The sequence below is a fragment of the Anomalospiza imberbis genome, chromosome 25 (genome assembly GCF_031753505.1).
Source record: "Anomalospiza imberbis isolate Cuckoo-Finch-1a 21T00152 chromosome 25, ASM3175350v1, whole genome shotgun sequence".
Classification (NCBI taxonomy): domain Eukaryota; kingdom Metazoa; phylum Chordata; class Aves; order Passeriformes; family Viduidae; genus Anomalospiza; species Anomalospiza imberbis.
The window spans coordinates 4,533,104-4,560,491 of record NC_089705.1 but is presented as its reverse complement, the minus strand read 5'-3'; the positions used below and the strand labels follow the sequence as shown (position 1 = coordinate 4,560,491).

Genomic DNA, 27,388 nt, shown 5'->3' with positions numbered 1-27,388 from the left:
AAGCAGAAGGGACCCCACAGAGTGTGGGGCCGAGCCACCACGAGCAGCCTGGCTGGCCAAAAGTCAGCCACAAACCTGTCCTGACTCCAAAAAGAGCAGGACCCAGTGCAAGGCTTGACCAAACAAACCATCCTGAAAGGTGCCTTCCAACCCTGACTGTGACATTCCCATTCTCTGGACACAGAGACACAATTCTGTCTCTCAGGAGAAGCAAGAGAGAAGAAGAGAAAACAATCTTTATCTCTGCTCCTTTGTTTTGCCCATGTGGAATGTGGTGTGGAGATTGTTCACCTGAGGTGACTGCTGGGTTGGATTCTGGTGAAGGTTGTTTGGGGTCAGTGACCAATGGGACCCAGCTGTGTTGGGCTCTCAGCAGAGTCACGAGTTTGTTAAAGTTAGATAAGTAAGTAAAAAGTATGTATGTAAAATAAAATAATCTCTATTTATATAGTGTATTAATATACTATAGTGTAGTTTTAATAAAACTGTCCTTCAACCTTCTAATCTAAAACCAAACATCGTAATTTCTTCCCTGAGTCAGGGTCGCCTTTTTTACTATAGCTGACCATTTAATGATTCTGGGAATGGCTCACTGCAACAAAAGACAGCAGCAGCAGCAGCACTCACACCCCTGTTAGACCTGCTGGGGGGACACAGGGGAGAAATCACTGGCCAGACCTTGCCTTGGGGAGCTGCTGGCTCATCTCAGCCACTTCTGAAAGGTTTGTGCTCCTCATTCTGCCCCAACACACAGAACATCTCCAATCAGTATCTCTGAGGAGCTGCTGCAAAGCTGCAGAGAACAAAACCCCCTCCTGTAACACCAGTGAAAACACCTAAAAACCTCCCTCAAACCCACTTCCCCTGCCCAAGGCAGTACCTGGGAACACTGCATCCCAAAGATGAAGACCCACGATGTACACTTGCAGGATTTATGAGATTTTCTTCTCTCTGGGGACACGGGTACAATAATGTGTTTTGGGAACAGCCTAAATGACAAATTCCCTTCAGCCTTTTCCTCTCCCTTCACTGCTACTGTACCTGGATGTCTTTGGAGGCACAAAGAATTCACTCTAAACTGGTCCAACCCTCCCTGCTTTAGTGGAAGAATTCCTCCACACAAAGCCAAATTCCAGACAGCTGGAAGGGTCAATCTGGTGGCCCAAAAGCTGAGTTTCACCTTTATCCTCTGAGCTGCTGCTTTTCCCAACCATGCTGGATTGTTTACCCTGCTGATGGGGACAACAGAGGCTTTCAAGTCGAAGTGCATTAGAGTAGAAATTACTTCTTTGATTTCTCCTTGTTTTTTTTTTCCCTTTTTTTTCTCAAAGGCAGCAAAAGCATTTGCACTTCTGAGTGCCAAGCAGCTACAGGTACAGAACTGCAGAGTGGTGCTCATTAGAGGCAATTATAATTAGATTGACCTACTTAGGGTGCAAAAAAACGTTCCGTGGAACTTCTCCCCGCAAGACGGCTTCATGAATCTAAGACGGCCCATCCTATTTACTACCCAGGGAATCTTTTTGTAGCACGTTTATTGGATCAATGAGAGGCAAGACAGCCCCACAATCCACCAGGGATTAAAGTGAGGGAGGCACAGGATTCCTTGACTGGAGTATTTTGCATTTCTGTAGCACCTGGCTTTTTGTCACTACATAAGAGACGAATCCGCCTCCCTCCTCCACTTGGGCTCCATTTATTTTGGGGAGTTCACTGGAAAAGCCATTTGCTCAGTGCCAGAAAGCTGCACAGGAGTGGGAATATTCCTGTGATCACAGAGGAGCAACATGAAGCCCAGTTTGGTTTAACAACCAAAGACCCACGAGCTCTGTTCTCCAATTCAGTCGAATCCTTTCTCCAACCTCAGCGACGCTCAATAAGCAGCAGGGGGATATTGAACTGTCCCTCCTGCTCATTTTTATTTTAATCAGAAGTTCATCAGAACAATTTAAGGCAAATGGGAAATTAAAGAGGTTGTATCTCTCCATTTCCTCACGGTAAAAGGCTGCACAAAGCTCAGGAAATAAATTCAAGGTCACAGACACCATGTTCCAAACACTTCCAAGGTCATATGGAAGCTCCAAAATCCACAAACTCAGCCCATCCTTCCACAGCCAGTGCCTGTGCCACAAATGGACATAAATCTATCTGAAAGAACAAATAAATAATAGAAAAATAAGACAGAGTTTTATGATGTATCCAATCAATCTACTGAAATATTTGCATGTTCACGATGTTGACCCAGAGGTGCTCTGGGCACAGATAAAAGAAAATTGCTTATTGCAAACAAAGCACAGCTTTGCAAAAGCTGCCAAACTGGGCAGTAATATATTCTGTAATAGCTGTAATAGCAGAGAACTTCATTTATACTGGACATTGCTGGAAAAAGTCATCAGGCACGGAAAGAAATCCGGGAAGCTGAGGGAATTTATGTGTTCTATCATTTGCTTCCAGGTCTGAGTTAGTTCAGCTCATCCTTGACTGACAAAACCTTATCTGAAATTCAAAATTTCTGCTGTGAAGATTGCAGAAACAATTCCCTTTATCCCTTTGGCCCAGGAGCACAATAAGTAGAAAGATATGAAAGGGCAGCGCCGGTGCCTGTGCTGGGAAGTTCCAGGTGGATTTGGGGTTGACAGAGGACAATTCTCCCAAAATTTCTGGCACATTCTTCCCATCTCGAAGTCTGACACGAGGCACCTTCAATTCCTCACCCAGAGATGAGAATGCTGCATCATGCCCCCAGCTCAGGTGTGTTGCTGTGGATACTGCAGCTCCTCATCTCTCCTCCACGGGCTGACATTCCAGGGGGTGGGACCCCCCGAGCTCATCACGGGGATGGCTTTGTGGGCATTTGTCCCATTTGTGACGGAGGGAAAACAGAGCTGAGCCCAGGCTGGGCTCTGCCAGCACCTCCTCTCAATTCTGGAGAGTGGTTTGTTGGGAGTGGGTCCCTGAAGTGAATCCATCAGCGCTGCTTTACTGCAGGAACTTCAGACAAGGACAAGGGATCGTTTAGGATCATCACAGGATCATTTAGGCTGGAAGAGACCTCCAAAACCGTTGAATCCTTTAAGGAAACCCACAACACTTTGGGAAAGCATCTTTATCTGGGACACCACCAATGACAATTCACTGATGGTGACTGAGTTTTTCCATTTTTTCACACATTGGTTTAACCAAGTCTCCACTCCCAGGAGATCTTTTGTGCAACAGGCACTCTTTGAACAATCCCCAGACCAACTGGCCTCACCCTGGGCTCCTCACAAGGGAAATGATGGAATATTTACTCTGCACTACTCTCACAGAAGAAGTGCAGCCCTGAACCACGGGCTGCCCACAGCAGCTTGTAACACACAGTTTAATCCACACGGTACAAAACTTAACGTGAGCAGACACTGCAGTGAAAAATAAATATCACCTGAGCAGAGGAGAGCTCCAAACCCCCCCAGGCTTCGCTGTGGGGCTGCCATGAAGAGAAAGGAAGGGTGGCAGGAGCAGGAACCACATCCTTGTGCTCCAAACCAGAGTTCTTTTGACAGGACAAGCTCCAGGAGTGGAGGCAGAGGCCTGGGGGAGGTTTATTTCCACTGTAAATCGAAAGTCATCTCGACACACGAGCCAGGACCATTCTGGTGCCAGTCACTGCACATTTAGAGGGGCCCTAAAGCAGCAGGGCTGGCTGGGCTCTGGGGCAGCACCAGCTCACCCCAGGCACTGCAGAGGGGCAGCATCTACTGCTCCCCATGTCCTCAGTGTCCCAGAGGTGGCAGTGTGACAGTCACTGCACACTGACCAATCCCAGCAGGTTATGTGCAGGTAAAACAGGAGATTCAGCCATGGAAGAACACTCACAGCAACAGGATTTTGTTATTCCCTTCAAACAAGCAACACCTGAGGCCAGGAATGAGCTGCCCTGGCTGCTGCTCCCTCCCACCCCTGCCTGTCAGGGAATTCCAGCAGCTCCAGACTGAGATAAACCTGAACATCCAAACTGTGTCACTACAAACCTCCCCGCTCTGTCAGGAGGTAAACAACAATAACAAACAAAGGCGTTCTCTGACGTGACAAGTGCAAAGGAAACCAGTAGGAAAAAATCATCTTCCACCTACTTGCAATTCCTTAAACTTCAATCCCTGGCCAGATCCAGGGGGGTGTAAACCAAGGAAGAATTGTAGCTGTTGGTTTACACCATGTTATTATCCAAGCAATGCTTGAGAGAGAGAGAGAGAGAGACTGAATTTCTCTCTGAAGTGCTTCCTGAAATACAAGTCGCTGCACTTTGTTCCTCAGCAGAAACAAAATCTAATTTAGCAAACGCTGATGCATGGTCACTGCACAATTCAGTGGGAACAAATATCAAATCATGCACAGTGCCTTGCTCTCAGCAGCATCATTTATGGAGGATCCATGGCTGCCTCCTCCCTAATGCAGCAGTTTGGGGTTTTGCCATTTGCTGTAGTTACTGTTACTCACACAGAAATGCTGTTATTCCATGTTGTTCTACAGCCCATTCCACAAACGCAGGCACATAAAAAACCCTTCCCCGGGAAGACTGAAATGCACAGGCAAACACTGAAACACCGGGGGCAAACCCTGCCTGTCCAGCAGCACCTGCAAGGCTTGCTCACCTCACATCACTGCTCAGAGCTCTCCAAACCCACAGACACCAACTCCTTCTCACTGTTTGCACCCTTCTAAACAGAAAAAAACCCGTTCCTGTGCCCATTGTTTAGCGTGTGCATCATTTATCAGGCACTAAAGATGCCTCCTTACATGCTGGTTTAGCAAGACATTACAGCTGATCACAACCAGGGAGTAGTTTACTCCCAGCCCGGCTCTGCCTCTCTGGCTCACCCAAATTCAGTGAGCAAACAGGGGAAGCCCCTCCACCCTTGATCAGTGCGAGCCTTGCTGCCCTCAGGATTCACCTTCTCCAAGCTGCAGCTTAACCTCCAGTCTCCTATCAAAGCCTGCTGGGTAATAAATAATGCAGAGTCATTCCATTAACTATAACTTAATCAAAAGCCTCGTGGATCCAAGAGCATCATCAAGGGGATGATTTCCATCTCAGACAGCCCGAGCCTGCTTCCCTCTGAGCACAGGGTGATGAGCTGGGCAATGCAAGGGCAGAAAAAGTGCATTTGAGCTGCATTCAGCTCCTGCCAGCACTGCCAAGCCCAGAAGAATCCAAAGCCCCAGCTCAGCTCAAGTGAGGACATCCAGATTTGCACAACTGTCGCAGGGACATCCTTCGTTCTTTCAGGATTTTTCATAGAGGAGCACAGAGGAAAGAAAGAGAAAACAATTTCTGTTTCTGCTCCTTGTTTTTCCCATGTATTTGGAGAATTGTTTACCTGGGGTGATGGCTTGGTTGGATTCTGGTGAGGATTGTTTGAGCCTGGTGGCCAATCCAACCCACCTGTGTTTAAACTCTAGCAACAGGGGCACGAGTTGTGAGGAGTTAGATATGGGAGTTACACCAAGTAGGTTTGTAGTTTTAGTATCTCCTTTAAATAGTATATTAATGGATTATAGCATAGTTATAATAAAGAAATCATTCAGCCTTCTGAGCTGGAGTCACACATCAGCATTTCCTCCCACCGGGTTCGTCTGCATTTACAATACACAACTCCGCAAATCCCCAGCCACCGCGGTTCTCCGGGTACACACAGCCCTTCTCTCCAGTCCAGGAGCCCCTCACTGCCCCCTGCCACCACTTTGTCCCTTCTAGTGCTGCCCAGGCTGCTATTGCAGAGCTCCCACACCCCCTGAGCTTTCTGCAGGCACAGCAGACCAGCCAATCCCTCTGTGCTGCTCTGGCTCCTTGCTGGACCCCATGGAGCCACATGTGTGCCTGTGCTGTGACAAAAGTGACTTCATTTCGTGCCTCTGGCATGAGAGCAAGGGACATTCGTTCTGCCAGGCCCACTGATCTCCACAGGGCCCTATCGCACCTTGGCTGAAGGAGTTCAGACATTCATAGCCCAAAAACCCCAAGCAAACAAAAAACCTGAACGCCTCAGGAAGAGACCCATGCTTTAAACACTTTAAAAATCAAATTAAGCAGCGCCAGCTGGTAAGACTTTAAACACAATCCCAGGTTTCTGCCCTCTCCACTTCTCAGCAAATCCATTTCTTGGTACAGATGTTCCACATTTCAAGTGTGGCCCCTGTGGCACTGCAGCAGCTTCAGAGTCAGGTGAAATCCTGCAGCTGTGTCACGGGAGCTGCTCACATCCACAAAATTCACCCCATGCCCCAAGCACAGGCTGGGCTGGAAAACTCTGGGCAAAGCTTCCACCCCAACAGGGTTTCACTGCCAGCTTTGTGCGGGGCAGGGGCAGAAAGCTGCTGGGGGTGTTCAAGGAAGCCTGAAGGTCAGGGAATGAAGCAGCAGGCTTTGGGAGCCTTGGAAAAGCAGCAGCAGGATGGTTCATCCCAAATTACAATTCCAGAGGCAGCCGGGGCCGCGGCATCGCCGCTGGGGCTCTGACGTGCCCAGGCTCAGTTGCTAAGCACAGGCACACAGGGAGCAGCTCCAGCTCCTCCTGACAGGGCTTGGGAGAGGAAAAGGACAGGGAGAAACCCCCCAGGGTTTATAAATACACAGAAATCGCTGTGTTTGCTGAACCATCAGTGACAAGAGCTTGGCCGGGAAATCTCAAAATTGGTGAAATCTCAAACTGGCGACCCAAAACCACTCCACACACAAACCTGCCCTCATGAAGTCACGGGTTATTTCCTTCCCTTCCTTCACAGCATTCCTGCCTCTGGATTTCAGCAGCTCCAGCTGTCTGGGGCTTTCTGCTGAAGCCCTGGGAAGTGGTGTGGAAGAAGCAGCAGGAGACACAAGGAAAGAACTGCACTCTCCAGTGTCTGGATAAAGTATAAAGGATATTCCCATAAAATTTTGCTCTCCCTCTGAATTCACCTTGGATTTTCCAGATAATGTGGGAGATGATCATTCCTGAGGAAAACTCCTCAAATATCTGGATTATAAATTGCTGGAAAGCATTGGAAAAGCTGCCCAGGGCAGTGTGGAGTTCTCATCCTGGGAATATCTAAAAAACATGGATGTGGCTCTTCAGGACTGTTGGATTGATGATCTTCAAGATCTTTTCCAAGCAGAACACTTCCATCGTCCTGTGGGAATATCCTTTGTCCAGACACCCAGCCCAGAGCAATCACTCCTCTCCACCAGCCTTAAACACCCAATTTGAGCCTGAATTTGAGCCTGAATTTGAGCCTAAATTCAGCCCAGGGCAGCTCAGCAACAGAGATGAGCCTGACTGGAATGTTGTAAACCAAGCCAGAGGCTGCAGGGATGTCCAGGACACAGGAGCAGAGCAGCTCATCCATGTGCTTGGAATCAAGGATTTTATCAAGATGCCAAAATCAACCTCCCCCAGGATGTGCAGGAAGCTTCTTAAATAGCAACAGTGGAAATGCAGGATAAAGCCACAGTTTGGGGCCACTGCTTTCCAAAGGAGCATTTTTTTTGATTAAAGTTTCTCCCCCTTCTGTTTTACTTGGCCTGGATGGATTTAGAGAGGATAATTTGATATTTAGAGAGGATAATTTGATCCCCTTCCTGTTTTCCAGGCCAAGCAAAGTGCTGTGCTCTCCCTCCTCTAGGATACACCTCTGAATTCTTGGAATTCTCATCTCACCTGGAATTCTTCTGTGCCAAGGACACCAAACCACTTCAGTCATTCCTACAAAGGTTCCTCAACACCTCATGGAAACGTCTACCGCTTCTTGCTCATCTCTGCTGGAAAACCCTTTGGAGTTGTCTACACACACACACTGAAGCTTTCGTGATTCATAATCCAGAAAATCCCAGGATTTTTTCATATTTTTCATATTTTGGATTCTTTCAGATTTTGGATTCTTTCAGATCTTCAGCTCTTGGATTCCTCAAAGAGCTGTTTCAAACTCTGTGACTTTCACATTCCAAACAAACCTGAACAAATGTGTTTTCCCAATGCTTCCCACACTTCCAGCAGCCACTGATTAACCACGTAAAGCAACTTCCTGCAGAACATCCACAGCTGCCCAATCCCTGCTGGAACCAGGAATCCTGGGCACAACAACCATCCCCTGGAATCATTTGCTCAGCTCCAGGAAGTTATCCCAATATTCAGCCAGAACAGCCTCTCCTCCAGGGATGTAATTTCCTCCCTTCAAACCTTTCCCTTTCAGAACTGTCTCTTAATCAATTTTGGCTGCTCCCTCAGCGCCACCACTCCTCTCCACAGCCATTGTCAGCAGAATGATAAACCCGGGCACTTCTGGAGCTATTTCCATCTCCAGAGCACTCCACAGGCATTTAACCAATTAATGCAGATTCTGGGGTGAGGAACAGCCCCACTGGGAATTCCCAGCACTTCCCTCTGTGGCGTCTCAGCTCCTCCAGTGCCCTTAGATTCCACCACAGAATTGCTGAATGCTTTTTGGTTGGGGAGGGACCTCAAAGCTCCTCTCCTCTGCACTTCTCCTGTCAAACCAAGAGTTACCCTGGAAAAAAATATGGTTTAAGACGTGGTTAAGGCACTGAGATGGAAGCTGGGAGGCTCTGACTGACCCTGGCACAGACCAGGTGAGCCCTTTGTGACAAACACCACAAAACCAAATCCAAGTTCACAAATCCTTTTCAAAGGAACTTCAGAGCCCCAGGTTTACAGATATTTTTTTTATAACCTTCTGGAGCCTTCCTAACCCCACCTGAGCTGTGCAGCCACATCTCCATTATCGACACCCCCTGGGCAAGTCTCCACTTATTTTGGTATCTAAATATCCTTGAAAATCTTGTCCTGGGAGTCTGAGCCTCAATTAAAATGTTCAGCCTGATTCAAAACCTTCTGAAAATTTTACTATTATTTTCTCTCTAAGATGAAGAACAGTGAAGATTTCATTTTTTCTCACCTCCACTGCAGATATCTGTAAAAATGACACAGATCATCTCAACCCCCAATTGAAATTAAACTCAGAAAACAGAAGGTAATTTGATGAAAAAACTTTTTTCCCAGTGTCTGCAAATGGACTCCCACTCATGTGCAGCATTTCTACTCAGTCTCATTTACAAGGTGCTAATTATTATCGCCAAAACAAATTTTTCAATTTGTATTTCAATTATTTTGCAGTAAAATAATATTTGCATTTAAATGGTTTATCCAGGGGGCTCAAAGTCATTTTCATCTCGGGTGTTAGGATAATCTCAAAAAAAAAAAAAAAAGAAAATAAAAATTGAAGAAGGTGAAGTAAGGTTCAAGGTGAAATCCATCCCAAGTCACAGTGGAGCCAAAATTAAAGAATTCCTCATGAAAATCTTCCATTATTGGCCTCCCCTTGTCACTATTAAACACTTAAAAGCAGCTCGAATTCCCTTTGCCACTGGAGCTCTGTGTCCAGCTGTAAAATTCAATGTTCCCTCATGGCCCAAGGGAGATCTTGGCCCCCAAATCCCATCTCCCTAAGGATTTACAAGCCCTCAGCCCTTGGAATTCTCACAATATCTACAATTCCATCCTGTCCCTGCTGGAGAGCTGATGGTTTGAAGAGAGCACAGTGGGGACAGCTCCTTTAGAAGTAAATCTGTGCTGGGAAGTTTTTCACCTGAGGGAGTTCCATGGGGTCTCTTCCTCCTCCCCACCATGTTCTGGATTCTAACTTAAATTTTACACATCAATTCATTAACCAGCTTGTGTTTTCACGCATTTTTTTACTCCCTAAAAGCCCAGAAGTGACACAAGTCCCCTTTTGGTGCTTACAGAGAGGCCACAGACCCTTTTTAGCCCCCAGGGACTCAGAGAAGCTCTGCAGCAGCCAAAACAGAAGAAACCACTTCATCCACTGCCATCCCCAGCACCTTACACCTCCAGATCTGAACTAAATTAAAAATATCACTCGGAACAAGCAGAGACTCCACTTGTTAAAAGCTCTTCACTCTTGCACCGCCATTCTCATCTCCCCACGCTCTGCAAAGTGAAATGTTCTGTGTGTTTACAAGTGCTCTGAGATCTTCCAACAAACCCCTCTGCCAGGCAATTGTATTACAGCAGTTCACACTTGTGTGATTGGATTTGAATTACAAAAAGAGTCCAACAGAAAGCAATTTCTCCTGGGAATTTTTGTTAGGATATAAATCCAATTTTTACTTGATTCCGTTAACAGCACTTTCATATTCACTTCCTTTAAGTATTGCAGCACTTGATATTTATTACCTAATGCCTCCTTGTCACCTTGAGCAATCAATGAAAGTCACCTGGAGTTGACAGTACAGAGGAAAGTTAATAAATAAAAGTTAATAATTCACTTCACCCAATGAGCCAAAAAAACAAGCCCGTCACATGCCCCAAAGAATAACAGCTACAAAAGGCTCCTACCAGATTATCTGGAGGAAGAGTGAAGCATTTCAATTACACTGAATTTTTCAGTCCATTTAGACGCGAATTTCACGTTTACAATGGCAAAAGCTCGATTATGATTTCAGGGAATCGTGGAATGGTTTGGAAGGGGAAGGGATGTTAAAGACCAGCCGTGGGCACTGCAAGCTGTGAGCTCTGTTCAACAAGCAATGTCCCTCTGTCCAAACAGAATCTGGGAACTGATGGATGCTCTGATAGCCCAAATCTAGATTTTTTTTTTGTTCTGTTTTGTCCCAATTTAGAAAAACTCTTGTGCCAAGCACTGATTTTTCCATGACTTGTACAATTTCTGCATCCTGTGACCTCTCCACCTCTGTATAACCACCAGAGAAACCCAAAACTCCCTCCTATTAACATTGCATTGTATTTTATTTTTCTCTCGCCTCCTCCATCCATTTAAAACCTCATTTTCACCCACAGACATATTCCACTTCATCTTAGTTTTCAATCCCCAAAGCAGATCAATACCTTTCTTCTTCAATCTGCATAGCTCTCAATCAAGGAGCTAACAGGGGGTGAATTGAATCGACTTGTACCTTCAAATTGGGGAATTTTTGTCAAAAGTCTCATTTGTTAACTGCGTTTCATGGAAGAAAAGGCAAAAAACTCCCTGTAACTGCCCTCATTGTTGGACTCCTGGGTAAAAAAAAAGGTCATCATTTGTTCTCTAATTTAAGATTGGGAAATGCTCCCAGTAGGAACAAATGACAGAGCCTCCCCTAAGCTGGCATTTTAAATCCAGCAAAATGAACTTGCTCTTATTAAATAAAATTAGTTCGTTAAGTAGAAAGAAGTGCAGGTGTTTACCAAGAGGTGACAACAGCAGGGACTTTGCAGGGTTGGTCTTTCTACCTTAAATCTTGCCCAGGGTCAGAAAAAGCCCTGCTTGTGCCACTGGAGAAGGGCCCTAGGACAGTGAGACAGCAGGGCCAAGCTAGAAACAGGATCCTGGAGTGCTCTGGGTTGAAAAGAGACCTTAAATCTCATCTAATCTCATCCAGAAGAGATGTTAAACCTCACCCAGTCCCATCCAAAAGAGACCTTAAACCTCACCCAGTCCCATCCAAAAGGGACCTTAAATATAATCTAATCTTGTCCAAAAGAGACTTTAAACCTCACCCAGTCCCATCCAAAAGGGACCTTAAATATAATCTAATCTTGTCCAAAAGAGACTTTAAACCTCACCCAGTCCCATCCAAAAGGGACCTTAAATTTCATCTAATCCCATCCAAAAGAGACCTTCAACCTCACCCAGTCCCATCCAAAAGAGACCTTCAACCTCACCCAGTCCCATCCAAAAGGGACCTTAAATATAATCTAATCTCATCCAAAAGAGACCTTAAATCTCACCCAGTCCCGTCCAAAAGAGACCTTAAACCCCATCCAATCCCACCCCGTCCCAGGTTGCTCCAGCCTGGCCTTGGACACTCCCAGGGATCCAGGGGCAGCCCGAGCTGCTCTGGGAATTCCCTCCCAGCCCCTCCCAGGGAAGGATTTTTCCCTTTGTGATCAAGTCCAAAGAACTTCACTCAAAACCCACCCTGGGCTTTCTCTCTGGGCTCCACTGACAGCCTGGGGACAATCCCACACCTTGTTCCCCCAGCACAGGAGCTCTGAGGGGGCTTTTTAAAACAGATTTTCATTAAAGCCCCCACCAAAGCAGAGAAATTCCAATGCAGCTGGGTTAACAGTCTTTGAAGAGCTGCAGAATTTGCAGGACAGGACACCAGAGCCTGCAGAGAGGGACGTGGAGGCCTCAGAGAGGAGAGATTGTCCTTCTGGTCAGTGCAGGGCTGCTGCCCTCTGTGAAAAATGCATATTATATGGCTCTATTCAGATATTTATTATATGTATTATGTTATATTGATTATTTGTGCTGTATCAGCATTTTAATAGTATGGTAAATGTAGGTTTGTAGTTAAAATGAAACTTTAGCAGTTAAAATAGAAACTATGCATGTATTTTTTTTTTTTTTTTTAAGGAATGAGATACTCGCTTTGACATAACAGTCACAGAACACCTAAATCTTCCAGAGAAGAGGAATTTATGGTTTTCTCATCAGAAGAAGGTAATTTCTTCAGGCCATGCTCAGACTCGAAGACACCGTGGGGATTAAAGGAAGCAGTTGACATATAACAGAGCTTCTTGTTTTAAATAGAATGCATGCATAACCACAAAGTATGCATGAATATGCAGCAGTATATTGTTTTAAGGGTGATTCCTTTGTTCACAAAACATTCTTGTCATGGCTTAGTGCCCGACAGCATCCGGACGTCCGTAATTCTTTGTTTTTTATTGTCTGGTAATTGTCCTGACTCTAAATTTTTATTACTCTAATTGTATTACTATTTTTATAGCCGTTTTATTATTATCAAACTGTTAAAATTTCTAAAAACAAGTGATTGGCGTTTTTCACACCCTCAGAGCTTGTGCTAAACCCAGCCCTGGGGAGGAAGGCCCAACACTGGTGATGCCTTTTGGGGCTACCTAAAAACAGAGGCCAGACAAAATTAAGGGAATAAAAAGCAGCTAAATTTATTGAAGGGCCTTCAGGGTTATTTAGGGTAGATGAAGCCCCCCAGGGGCTACACCCAAAATGGATGATGGGTTTTTACAAAACCCTTTATAAAAGTGAAAAGTTTTCACACTTTCATAATTGTGGGCCATTTGCATATTAGGGGTTAATTAATTCCAATTACAGCTTCAGCTAATGAAGTCATTTACCCCAAGTTTGCTCCCCCCAACTCCCTTTTGTTTCCATCTCTCAGGGCCTGTGGCAGTGAGGTGTCCCTGACTGCCAGGCCTGGAGAGGAACTGTTGTGTGTAGTGGTTTTGAGGTTTTAATTTTGAGGTTTTGAGGTTTGCATCACTTCCCTAAATATCTCTCATGCCAAACCATGACATTGTGTCTGCCCAAAATGGGAAAGCAGCAGCTTATATAGAGTTCAGAGTTATACACTAAAGAACTACAGGATTACAAATAGATAAAAAATTTTAAAAACTAAAATCCTGAGGCATCTCTGGGGAAAAAAGTCCCCACACAATGAGGGACAAACTCCCCATCCTTCAAACCCTTCATTATTCCAGCAGGTGGACCTTATTTTAATATTAACAGCCCAAGTGGTGCTTAACTTTAATGAGAGCCCCTGGGGAATGCTGCTGGCAGCTGCCCAGTGTCCAGGATCCATGCCTAACCTTTCCCTAATGGAGACAAAACAACAATAGAGGGATATAAACAATATGCTGTGGGATGCAAGGAGCATCTTTAAAAATGGCATCGCCTTTGGAAAAGCACCAGCTCCATTATCCTCCTGCAGGATGGGATGTTTTCCTCTCCTTTCCAGGAGGAAATGTATTTTTCTGGGTGTTATTATTTAGTGGATAAAGGGGAAAGGAACATTGAATTTGTGCCTTTGTCAGAGAAGCAATGAGCTGCAATTTTCTGTACCCTTGAGTTTACAGCCCTTGAAAGGTGCAGAGCCTCCTTTGCCCACAGCAGGGAGAAGAGGGGAGAATCCAGCTGGGATTCATGGATTTAAACACGTGGAAAGGAAAGGACTGGGGACAGGATGTGACCCTGTGTGAGCCACTGCACCCCAACACGTCACTCCCCACCACAAAGCTCCTCAGCAAACTTCCCATGCCTAAAATCCCACTCCTCCTGTTTTCTCAGGGAATAAGCTCCACCTCAGGCCATACAACTCCAAAAGTAATGACATAAATGCCACACACACAAAAAAAAAAATCTCATTTCAAACTCTGCTTTCACTAAATTAACTAAACAAAATATTGATAAACTGCTGATAAATAACAGGAACCGTAACAAGGAAACAAGTTCTCCGTTTGATCTCTGCCATCCTGCAGGCATTCATCTTCATAATTAATTAGATAATACTATTAGTACAGCACTACTTTTCCCCCTCCACTGACAAGAAGCTGAAGCTCAGATAATTTAAGCAACTGCTTCAAAGGCAGAGTGTGTGGCAGGTTAAAATCAGAAGGTCCAGACCATCCTCTCTGCCAATATCCTGCTCTTCTAAAGCCCAGGATCCAATTCTCTGATGCATCTGGCAAATTCTCAGTGCACACCTCCCACCTTCCCGTCTCTAGTGAGCACACTTTGCTTTTAAAAGCTGCAGTCTTTGCATAAAACATGGATCTAAAGGTATAAAAAGTGTAAAGGCAATTCTGTACAAATTACAGGAGCTGTGCAAATCCTCCCTGCAACAGGAACTGCAGCTGGTTTTGTTCCTGACTTTTTTTGACAATACTACTTAAAAGTTCAGTAGCAGACAGACAACTTTCACCTCAAAATGTCATTCACAATTAATCCCAAATTGTACATGAAATGGTTGAATTCACTCCACGCAATCAAGGGAGAGAACCAAGAGCACATAAAAGTTGAGCAGTTAATCAACCTCGTGCAATTTGTACCTGCTGAAAGCTCCTCACAAACATCCCAAGATCTCTCCCTGCTGAATAAATCTGTAAATGATTTTGCAAATTCTGTTTATCCCTGCTGTAGGGATGGGGAAGGGAAGCAGAGTGAGTGAGGCTCACACCCTGATGGATCCCCCAGTGCCCCCAGCCATGGGAGGCAGCAGGAGCTGGGCTCTAACAACTCCTGCAAGTCAGGGGAGTGTGCAAATAACAGGAGAGCACTGAAGCAGCAAATCCCCAGTTGTGGTTAATGCTCTGCCTGTGATTAACTCATCTTTTCTTGGCTATTCCAGCCCTCCTTGCACCTTCTAAATGCAGCTGGGGCCAGGATTATCAGGCTGTGACCGTGCCTCGGTCTGCACTGAAGTGACAGCTGAGGGCCAGGTAAAATGCTGCACTCAAACAAATGTAGGTGGCACCAAGGCAGCTGGATGAAACCCAAATAAAGCCATTTCACCAGGACAGAAGAGACTTCCCATTCCAGAGGTCAGAGGAACAGATCTTCCCTTCCTTTTGTGTTAAAGTGTTCTGGACAAAGACACCTTTATTTGAGATTCACCGTTGTTTTATCTGTCTGGAAATGGGAATCGCAGACATTTTGATAAATGGACGCAGGAATTGTTCTGTTCCAGTGTAACCACTGTGAAATGCCTTTGCACCGACACAGCTCCAACCTTATCTGCAGCAGAAAGGCTTCTCAAAAACCACCTCAGGAGCTGCAGCATCACATTCCCGTGCTGGTGCTTGGCGTGGGATGACGCAGGAGTGACATCCAGGCTGCTCCTGCTGGGTGACCTTGGCCAGGCCTTCCTGCTCCTGCCTCCTTCCCTGACTTCCAGCACCTGCTGGGGCACCCACTGCTCTGCCCAGGAATGGAACAGGAGTGGAAATGCCTTTTTATGAGGAGGGAAGGGGAAAACATTCACCAGCAGAAAATGGGATGCTGCAGATTTCCGGCTGGTCGGATGGAAAGAGGAGGAGAGTTAATCCTGAGGATACCCAGGATTAACAAAGGAAGAAGCTGAAACACCAGCAAGGATTGAGCATTTTTTTTTTTGTGAGGACTTGGCTGCAGCTCCAGTCCTGCCCAGGTGGTGCCCACACAAACTAGGCTGGCTCTGGTGGCACTGGTGGCATTTCTTGTGTGTTCTCCTAAGGCAATCCTTGCTTGGCAAGCAGAATTCCAGCAGCACTGGAAGAAAGCCTCTCTGGGTTGAGATTTCCACCTCTTTCACAGTCCTCCAGCACCCCAGAATTACACACAATACTTGTTGATAGTTTAGAATGCTCCTAGTGCCACACAAGGGCCACCCCCAGGTATATCCAAGAGGAATTTCTGCATGGAAAGGGTTCTCAGGCATCAGAACTGCCCAGGGAGGTTTGGGGTCTCATCCCTGGAGATGTCCAAGAAGGCCTGGATGTGACACTCAGTGCTCTGGGCTGGGGACAAGGTGGGGATTGGGCACAGCTGAGACTCTGTGACCTGGGAGGGCTTTTCCAAACTCACTGATCCTGGGATTTTGGGTGTTTACCCCTCACTGGGCAGGTAATGACACTGCTGATAATTCTGCACCCTGTTCCACCTCCTGCAACCCTCTGCAAACCTTCACCCCGCAAAATGCAGGCCAGGGGGTAATTTCCCAGCAGTTTTTTGCAGTCAGCAATGGGGCAGGATTTGATTTTTTTAATTACTCCCTTATCCCACACCTCCCTCGCAGCCAGAGTTACAAGATCCTCTTCCAGTGGAAGTCACAGCATCACATCTCCTTACTCCACAATCTGTCTGCCCCCTTGGGAATCACCAGCACCAGCAGGACTCTGACACAGCCTCCAGTTCTCTTTCCATCCATCAAACCCAACTGTGCACTGAAAAGCAGGGAGTTTATTCCTACAGGTGATGCCTGTGCCTTGGAAGGACAGGAAATGATTGCAAAGAGCTCAGTCAGGAAATGCACCTGGCACTGGGAAGAAGAAACACCACACAACCACTGTGAAATCCCACTAAAAAAAGAAGGAAAAACACCCAAAAAACTCTCTTCCACCTTCATGCAAGGGAGGTGTAAAATCATTTCATCCAACTCCCTGCAGTCTCCATTCTGGCTGTGTCTGTGGAGCCAAGACACTGAAACAGAGTTAATTTGATTCCTTTAATCAATGGGATTGTCCCAATTACACATTAACCACCAGCAGCCCTGGCTGCCACTGCAGAGCACAGGGGCAGCAGAGATTCTGCAGATTCCTGCACTGCATCCTGTTTATTGCAAGCAGAGATTTTTCCTAATTGCACTGGACTCCACTCCAGGAACGCTGTGTGAGCACAGAACTGTGGCTGCTGCTACCACTGGGCTCATCTCCACACCCCAATTCCACTGGCAGTGCCTTCTCCTCAGAGCAGGAAATAACCTTGGAGTTGTGTCACACTACGACACGAAAAAACTCACCCACGGACGCCAGATGCAAAAGGGGAAAGAAAAGAACCTAAAGAGAGATTTTATTTTCTGGCTCCACTATATATAGAACAGCAAAAGTGACAGTGGATTGGAGGGTGAAATTGCCACCTCTCCAACCACACTGGTCAAACCAACAGTCCATCAATTCTCTCTGCCCACAAAGAAGAATGCAAAACAATCATTACTTACATGAACAGTGTGAGAAAATTCAGTAGAAATATGTAAATATTAGAAGGCATAGAAGACTTTTAGAAAAACTTTAAAACTCCCAAAAAACCACAGTAACAGAGTTGCACTGAAATCAGCTCACAGCAAGGAGCCTCACGTTCCTGGTGAAGAACTGAGGAACAAACCAGGAAAAGCAATGTTGTGGTTAAGGCTGAGCTGCCCCAAACTCCCCAAACAACCTTGTGCAAGTCACTCCATGAAGCAGAATTATTCCATGGAGTGGTTTGGGCTGGAAGGAGCCTCTGGAGATCAGGCTGAGTCATTTGTTAGGGATTTGTCTCTGCTCTCAGAGGTTGGGGTGGGGTCAGAGCCTCCCTTGCTGGGCTCCAGGACAAGGATGAACTGCACACGCTGGAGCTCTCACTGAAGTGACTTCAGGGAAACATTTCAAATTCAAATTCTGAGCTGGACCATAAACCTCAGTTAGCAGGCAGGATGGATGGTTCCCACCTCTTCCCAGGTGGAGCAAAAAGCCTCACCTGGTTTAAACTCCCCTTAAAGCCCGATTCCCTTTCCCTTCCCCCACTGGATATTCGAGCCAATCAATGGGGTTCCACCACCTCTGACATTTCTGGCTGCTGTGGATGTCAAAGAGACAGCTCAATGCTGCACTCAACAATTCCAGCAGTAGAGAATCTTTACTACTTAATCATTCCCCTTTTTTTGTAGCCCTTAAAGTCTTATCTCTCCCCTTCCATTTGAATTTGTTCTATTTTCTGTTGGAAAAAAAAAAAAGCCTAATTTAAATTTAGGCCTATTCATGGTGTGTCTGAACCTCCCAATGCCTAGAAACATGGAGGAGAGTAAAGAAGTATTATTTAAAATCCACTCAGCTAAACAGAGCTTTGTTATAATTTCACTAAAGCCTGTGAAAAATTACTCCAGCCCTGTGTCTCAGGATACTCCTGATAAAAATGGAGTTAGAAAGACTTTTCTTGCAACGCTATGGGCTCAAAACCAGTTAAGGCTGCCTGACCTTGCCCCCAACTAACCCTCAACATTATCATAACAATTTCCTCTGGTCAAGATCCAGGCCAAATTCTGGCAGGGGTTGGGAGGGCAGCAGCAGGAACAGAAGCACAGCTGTGAAATTTGGCATTTCCCACCCAGCTGGGCTCTCGGAAACCAGAGAAGGGCAGCGAGCAGCACGCAGTCATTCCACGGCTGGAAATCTCTGGAATGCTGGGAGGAATGCTCAACTCTGCACAGGGACACGTCCCCTAGAGCACTGCCATCCCCTGACGCGGCTCAGCCGCACCTGGGACACAAACCCACCCATGGATCCCACCCCCCACTGCCATCCTGGTGTCTGCCAGGAGCTCCTGAGGCAGCAGCAGAGGAGCAAACACCCAGCTCTGCTCCTGGCAGCAGCAGGACCCAGAATTTCCCTGGGAGGGATCCCAGGGATGGGCACAGCTCAGCAGGACCCAGAATTTCCCTGGGAGGGATCCCAGGGATGGGCACAGCTCAGCAGGACCCAGAATTTGCCTGGGAGGCACCTGAGGGATGGGCACAGCTCAGCAGGACCCAGAATTTCCCTAGGAGGGATCCCAGGGATGGGCACAGCTCAGCAGGACCCAGAATTTGCCTGGGAGGCACCTGAGGTATAGGCACAACTCAGCAGGACCCAGAATTTCCCTGGGAGGGATCCCAGGGATGGGGACAGCTCAGCAGGACCCAGAATTTGCCTGAGAGGCATCCCAGGGATGGGCACAGCTCAGCAGAACCCAGAATTTGCCTGAGAGGGATCCCAGGGATGGGCACAGCTCAGCAGGACCCAGAATTTGCCTGAGAAGCATCTCAGGGATGGGCACAGCTCAGCAGGACCCAGAATTTGCCTGAGAGGGATCCCAGGGATGGGGACAGCTCAGCAGGACCCAGAATTTCCCTGGGAGGCTCCTGGGGACAGGCACAGCTGGCTGGGGAGGAAAGCAGAGATGTTCTCCAGCTGCCACAGCAAAAAAACCAGAGTGACAGACAAGGAACAACTTCCAGCACAGAGAAGTGTCTGCCCCACACGATGGGATGGTACAAGGGATGGGATGGGCAGAACCCCTCACTGCTGGGTTGGTGATGGCTTCTGTGACCTTAAAGGTCTTTTCCAGTTGGAATGGTTCTGTGATTCCCTGAATTGTGGGCCAAACATCCCAAACAAAGCTGGCAGCAGAGTCCTGGCCACGGCTCAGCAAGGGTTCTTCTTCCCCCCTCACACTTCCATGGGGAATGGTCCTCACTGGGAACTCACAAGTGGGGACTGAAGACAGAAGAAAATAAAGGGATGATTTACAGCATCAGTGCACGGTGTGGGGTGCAGCCCCATCCCCTGAGCTGGAAAGCTCTTTAGGCCTCGGTGCTGATTAATGGGAGCTGGGCAGGCTCATCAGAGAGCCCTGTGTGCTCCCAGAACTCCTGGAATCTCACAAGCTCCTCCTTCCTCACCAACAGCCTCGAGTCTTCCTCTGTCTGAACAACAGGAGGAGTCCGATCATATTTCAGTTAGTGGAATTTTTGGGGAGAATTCCCCAAAAAAACCACCTCAGGTGCTCTCTAAGCTACATCTACCCACAGCAGGACCCAACATCACCTTCCACAGGCAAGGATGGATCCAAAACGTCCTGAACAGGAACTAAAGGGGCCAACGTTTTGCAATGAGAAGCACACCGAGGGTATGCACCTGCTTTACGGGCTGTAAAAGGTGCTGCTCAAACCAGGAATCTGCTTTGTTTTTCCTGCATCTCCTTCTGGGTTCTCGGTGTGCCTCGGGACAGAAAAGTTTCCAGCTCAAGTCTTTAATTCAAGTTTGATCCAGACCCCCCAGATTTACTGACTGCACCTCCTACTGAACCTTCTCCTCACATTTCTAGCACTGGTCCACACCTAATTAAAAACATGGGATAACTGGGAATGTTCTTTAACCCCTTGTGGTCCCTCAGGGGAGTGGAATTATCCGTGCAGGCGGAGATGTCTGCAATGAAACCTCCTCTGCCCTCTCTTCCTGCCCACATCTTAAATTCATTAAAAAAATTCATAAGCAGCTTCGTGCTCATCCACTCTTCAGAGGGGAAGACTGGCAAAAACAGTTTTCCATCGAGTAAAAAGAAAATTACAGGGGTTTAAAATTGATGAGCTGATGTTTCAAGCTGGTGCATCCTCCCTTAACCCAGGACCAAGCAAGGTGCTGACTAATAAAGCACAGTGTGTAAATAATGGTGTCAAGACCCTTTTATAATAGGCCATTAAAATGTATTTTATCGGTGTTTATCCACACACACAGGGCCTACACATGCCCCTAATGCACCCTGCAGTGCTGGAGCAGAGCTGATTCCCCAGAAAGCACCAGAAAGGGATGAGCAGCACTGCTGTGCCCACCTGACAATCAACAGCCAGAATTCCAGAATTCCAGAAAGGGGTGAGCAGCACTGCTGTGCCCACCTGACAATCAACAGCCAGAATTCCAGAATTCCAGAAAAGGGTGAGCAGCACTGCTGTGCCCACCTGACAATCAACAGCCAGAATTCCAGAATTCCAGAAAAGGGTGAGCAGCACTGCTGTGCCCACCTGACTGAAAATCAATAGCAGAATTCCAGAATCATCACACTCCAGAGGCCAGGCAGGGCTCACCAACCCACAGCCAAAGGCAAATCCAGTGCCCTCTGCCCATCTTATCCCTGTGAAAGCACCAGAAAGGGATGAGCAGCACTGCTGTGCCCACCTGACAATCAACAGCCAGAATTCCAGAATTCCAGAAAGGGGTGAGCAGCACTGCTGTGCCCACCTGACAATCAACAGCCAGAATTCCAGAAAGGGGTGAGCAGCACTGCTGTGCCCACCTGACTGACAATCAACAGCCAGAATTCCAGAATTCCATAAAGGGGTGAGCAGCACTGCTGTGCCCACCTGACAATCAACAGCCAGAATTCCAGAATTCCAGAAAGGGATGAGCAGCACTGCTGTGCCCACCTGACTGACAATCAATAGCAGAATTCCAGAATTCCAGAAAGGGGTGAGCAGCACTGCTGTGCCCACCTGACTGACAATCAATAGCAGAATTCCAGAATCATCACACTCCAGAGGCCAGGCAGGGCTCACCAACCCAAAGCCAAAGGCAAATCCAGTGCCTTCTGCCCGTCTTATCCCTGTGAAAGCACCACTGCAGCCTTTAAACGGCAAGGGAGAACCTCCCAAAGCACTTCCATAGCCACAATAAACTTCCCATCACCAGGCACCACCTTCCCTCCGTTCCAGCTCCATCCTTCCCCCAAGGGAAGCTCTGTTATCCTGCCCTGGGACGCGGCAGCACCTGAGGGCACCCCACGCCCTGTGCTGGCTTTCAGAAGGGCATTTCTGGGCAGGCAGGGCCCAGCTGATGTGATGGGAGCAGGGTTTCTCCCCCTTTTTCTGCCTGACTCCTCGCTGATGGCTCCACGCACACGGCTCTGCTGCCACACCATGGGAACTCCTGGCTACTGCTGCCGGCACAGCCCCGGAACGGGAGAGCCTGGAGCTCTCGGAACTTTGTTCCACAGGGGTTCAGCATTCAGCACAGGCTCAACTGATTGCCTGGGATCACGCCCTAAAGCCTCCGTGACCCTACAAAGGGCGGGTGCCTCCCCTCCCTCCCTGCGTAGCCAGCACCAGGCACTGACGCCCAAGCTGGCATCCTGCTCTCACAAAAACATCCTTGCTGGGGTTTCAGAATCTAAAGGGAGGACTTATTGATCAATGCCTCCGGCTCTGATGCAGATAAAAAACCATCTGAGGTCTAAAAAGCTTTCGCAGGTCTTCTGCTCACAAAGCAAAACAACCCAGAGCATCAACCTCTGGCTGAAGGATCCAGAACAGAGAGCTCAAAATGCAGACAGGAGGGACCAGGGGCCTGAGAAGAAAGGATTAAATGCTCAGCGAGGTACAGAGTGAAGCCTGGAAGATCCAGTATGAATAAGGCACAGACATCTCAGAAGAAGAGAAAAAGCTGTAAGCCCCTGGTAGAGTAAATCTGAGATTTGGGTATCTCTCCATCAGTCTGCTCGCATGAGGAAAGCTCAGCTGAAGCTGCTGGAATGGTTTTTCTCTGTGCACAGGCTGAATGTTCGTGCTGAGATGAAAAATAGCCACCAAAATAAGCATTCAGCCTTTATTAGGGACCTGTAGGTTCTTTGGGTGGGTTTACAGCCTTTCCTAACAGATCCTCCCAGTCAGCAGAACTGCTCAGCTCCACTGCAAGAGTGCTCAGGAGCAGCAGTTAATCCTCATCCCCGAGCCCCTGAAAGGAAACCTGCCTTACATAATAAAATCAGTCTTCCAGATAAAGTTTTTCCTAAAAAAAAAAAAAACCCACAAAAAAAAAAAAAACAAACCAAGGAGCTTTCATACACATCAACACCCAAACACACATTCCTCCAGCCTAGGATACAGCAGACAAGACAGCAGGACTTGGAAACTTGGAAATCGGGGCACTGCACGGTGTGGAGAGCAGGCACTGCCAAGCACTCGGCTCTCCCACTCTTCCCCCTCCTACACACACAGAAGGACGGTCCCTAAATATTTGCTGTTTACACCAGAAATAAACTTCACTCCCTGGATCTGCTTTGGCTGCAAGGGCAGCTGCGGAAATGAGGTAGGAGACACAAGCAAACTGCCCCCAAATTCAAGTCTTCTTCTGCTTTCAAGCCCAACCATGCATATTTCATAAAAACCAGGATGCTGAGGCCAACGAGCTCATATATAAGAGATATTCAACTGGGAAGGCAGGAGGGAAAGGAGGAAAGTGCTTCCATCTTCATGCAAAGCATCCAGAAATCTGTTTTATCAGCGGTGGGCAAGCAGCAGGGTAGTGAAATACTGAATAAAGATGCCAGGGAAAGACAGAGGGGAAAGCAGTGCTGGCATTTTTCACAGTCATCCTGCACATGAGCAGCGCCTGTGCCCAAACCTGACCCACCGGAGAAGGGGGATGAGATCATGGAGAGCCACCCTTTATCACACGCCAGCGCTGAAAAAATTGCTGCTCCCGAAGGATGCAGCTCCAGAGGTCTGAATCAAACCCCCTCGGTGCCATGCCCAAGATGCCAGGGCAGAGTGTGCTGGCACCCCAGTGCCACCACCCCAGTACCATCACCTCAGTGCCACCACCCCACTGCCACACAGCCTGTAACCACTACCCCAATGCCATCAGCCCAGTGCCATCACCCCAGTGCCACTACCCCAGTGGCACACAGCCCAGTGCCATCACCTCAGTGCCACCACTTCAGTGCCACACAGCCCAGTGCCATCGCCCCAGTCACACACAGCCTATTGCTACCATCCCAGTGCCATCACCCCAGTGCCATCACCCCAGTGGCACACAGCCTATTGCCATCACCCCAGTGCCATCAACCCCAGTGCCACATAGCCCAGTGCCACTACCCCAGTGCCACATAGCCCAGTGCCACCAGCCCAGTGCCACTACCCCAGTGCCATCACTCCAGTGCCATCAACCCCAGTGCCACACAGCCCAGTGCCACCAGCCCAGTGCCACACAGCCCAGTGCCACCAGCCCAGTGCCACTACCCCAGTGCCATCACTCCAGTGCCATCAACCCCAGTGCCACACAGCCCAGTGCCACACAGCCCAGTGCCACTACCCCAGTGCCATCACCCCAGTGCCACTACCCCAGTGCCATCACCCCAGTGCCATCAACCCCAGTGCCACACAGCCCAGTGCCATCACTCCAGTGCCATCACCCCAGTGCCATCAACCCCAGTGCCACACAGCCCAGTGCCATCACCCCCGTGCCATCAGCCCAGTGCCACCAGCCCAGTGCCACTACCCCAGTGCCATCACTCCAGTGCCATCAACCCCAGTGCCACACAGCCCAGTGCCACTACCCCAGTGCCATCACCCCAGTGCCACCCACCCCAGTGCCACCCACCCCGCACCCCCCTTCCCGCACGGGGCTCCAGCGCTGCTCCTTCCACCCCAGGAGCCGGTGACGGATGGAGAAGGCTGGTGCAGAAGTTGCCCCCGGCACTCACCCATGGCCGATCCAGCCAGCAGCCCCAGGGAGAGCAGCAGCGCCCGGCTCCAGGCGCTCCCCTCCGCCGTCATGAGAGCCACGATCCCCAATTTCCACCAGTGCCTTCCGAAGCCGCAGCTGCATCCCGGCTGCTCCCATCCCAGGGAAGGTTGCATGTCAAAGGGCAGCAGCAGGAATGGGGCGTGCTGGGGGTCTGCTGGTTGCCGCTGTTGGGTTTTTCCCCCTTTTTTCCTTCCCCTCGGCGATTGGGATAGTCCTCGGCTCGGCTGGATGAAGAGGAGAAAGGAAGGAGGAGGGGGGGAGGTGAGGGGGAAGCGGGTCAGGCTTGTGATTTTTATTTCTTTTTTTTTCCCCTTAATTTTTTCAGCCCAGGAGGAGGAGAGAAAAAAAAATCCCACCGCATGGAAGGCTCTGAGCTTCTGCAGCTGGAATGAACCAAGTGTGGCAGCAGCTCGGGGAGAGGAGAGGAGAGGGAAGGCGAGGAGAGGAGAAGAGAGGAGAGGAGAGCAGGGGAGGGCTGGCGCGTCCCTCCCGGTGGCTGTCTCAGAGCCAGCTCCTCGGCAGCAGCACCACCACCAGCACCACGCAGCCCTCAGGGATTTATACTTTTTTTTTTTTTTTTTTTTTTTTATTAAGCCACTTGATTAATCGTTCCCGGAGCTTTGTTCCTTCTCTGGAAGCCGGGCCAGGGGGGTGTTGTGGAGTGGAGGGGTGGGGGGATGCTGTGCTACCCACCCCAAACCCGGCACCAGCCTCCTACCAGCACCCAGCCCCACAGACAGGGCTCCAGCAGCATGTTTATTTCTGATATCCAGGTTTCTTGGTAAGGAACGAGCCCCCCCAGCCCGCATTTCTCTCTCTCACACACATCCCTGTTATTCACCCCCCGCCCCGCTTCCCCCCCATGAACAACCTGATGCTATTGACACAATTTTTGTGATGAGGCAAATTTTGTTGCAAACACAGATCACGACAGAACCCCCCCCTCCCCTCCCTTTTCCCTGTCTGTGGCTTGTCCTCGCAGCACGGCTCCCTGATACTGGTGGGACTGGTCCAGGCGCATCCTGGAGGTGGGAAAGGCTGTGCCCCCTCCCCCGAGCCAACAGGGGGGCTTGGCAGGGCTGGCAGAGCCCCGTTTCTCCCCCATCACCAGCAGCACCTCCCCTTGTTTTTGTTTTAACATCTCCCGGTACGCCGGTCCCTGGAGCTGCAGGCAAGATGGGGAAAAGGGAGGGAGGAATGGGAATGCAGCCACTTAACGCCACATTCGGGAACTTCATTATCTTGCTAATGATGCTCAGATCCAGGGACAGGGAAAACAACTCGAACATGACACCAGAGCTTAAGGAAATAAATAAATAACGAAGAAAAAGGCACTCTGGAACGCTCGAGCATCCTCCCCCTCCTCCCTCCTCGCCGAGCACCGACTTTACGTTCGCGACAGGCTCGGAGCTGCCGCTCTCCCCCAAACCCCAGTGGAACAGGGGGTGTTTGCCAGCCCCACATCCCCTCTCCAGCGCTGTTATCCGCCTTTTCCCCCCGTCCATCCCAATTTCCCCCGCTCCCCCCGGGATGCGAGGCCGGGCCGGTGGCCCCGGTTCCCAAAGCGGGGCCGGGCCGCTCCCCCCGGCCTTGCCGGGGCCACCTCGGGGGCTCCCCTGGCCACCCATCCCCCTGCTCCCCCGGCTTTGCATTTGCTGCAGTTTGTCGCTGCAAAACCCCCTTCTTCGGCCGTGTTCCGGTTGCCTTGAATGAGCTTATTGGACAGCTAAAAACCAAATTCTCTATCGAGGGCTCGCAGATCTGTCCCTCCACCCTGGGATCAATCCTCCTTGTCTCTCCCTCTCCCCTCCGTCCCCTCTGCATTTCAATCCTCGCACTGCCCACACCGGGAGCCGCTGCCAAGAGCCAAGGCAACCGCGGCTGGCACATGAAAGAGTTGCTTTATGTCTGTTTAAGCTGCAGCATCAATTCAAACAGCGCCGATTGTGCACGGGCACAGCTCCCCCAGGGAAAGCTCCGGGCACTGGGGGCCACAGCTCCATGTCCCCCAGCCCGATAGCGCACCCGGCTGAAGCTGCGCTGGGGCTGCTGCAGGGCAGGGGCTGAGCCCAAGAGCCCTGCGTGCATCCACAGGCATAAAAAAAGGCATTGAGGAGCCACAATCCCACTTTATTCCCGGGCAATCGGATGGCAGCTATTTCAAATCCAGGGGTTCCTCACGGGTAGGTTTGCATCGCCAAAAAACCCGGAGGTTTAGGGTTGAACTGTCTCCAGAATAATTAAGAAAAAAAAAAAAATACTGCGTTTATTGGCGGAACGGACAATTGCCATGAGCGCGGCACAAACCATCCCTGCCATCCCCAAATTCTCATCCCCCAGGGAGGGATGCTGGGGTTCCCAGCCCCGTCTCTCACCCCGAGTCTCACCTTGCGGGATCACCTCTCCCTACACACACAATTCCTGCGAGCGCCCACCGGGACACAAACGCTGCTCTGCACTGCCACCCGCAGCCGAGCCGGGCTGCGGTGACACATTCCCGCATTCCCCGCGGATGGTGAGCCCGTTTTTTCCATGTCCCGCTTGCCCCTCGCCAGAACTCGGCTCTGATTCCTGCCAAGGAACAAGAGCAGCGTCCCCAAGGTGCTGCTTCGTGCGCTGGGTTTGGGGAGGAGATCCTGCCCTGTGAGGGTGGGGAGCGCCTGGCACAGGGAACTTGTGGTTGTCCCATCCCTGGAAGTGTCCAAAGCCAGGCTGAACAAGGCTTGGAGCTGCCTGGGAGAGGGAAAGGTGTCCCCTGGCCATGGCAGGGTCACAGCCCAGGG

General features: G+C 49.1%; 1 protein-coding gene across 4 annotated transcripts in view; it reads right to left on the bottom strand.

The window, feature by feature from the left end:
- CSMD2 (CUB and Sushi multiple domains 2) overlaps positions 1-27,388 on the bottom strand; it is a 287,236-nt gene that overhangs the window by 227,084 nt on the left and 32,764 nt on the right. Inside the window, exons 1-2 of one of the 4 annotated variants that reach the window (XM_068172581.1) lie at positions 24,962-25,206; positions 24,562-24,829 (exon numbers count right to left, since the gene is read on the bottom strand). The exons of 1 other annotated variant lie outside the window; for it this stretch is intronic. In XM_068172581.1, coding sequence (XP_068028682.1) covers positions 24,562-24,718 — 157 coding nt within the window. In that variant the 5' untranslated portion in view covers positions 24,719-24,829; positions 24,962-25,206. Of the gene's footprint in view, positions 1-24,561; positions 24,830-24,961; positions 25,207-27,388 lie in introns of those variants that run through there. 2 more of the 4 variants (XM_068172584.1, XM_068172582.1) reach the window with 2 other exon arrangements.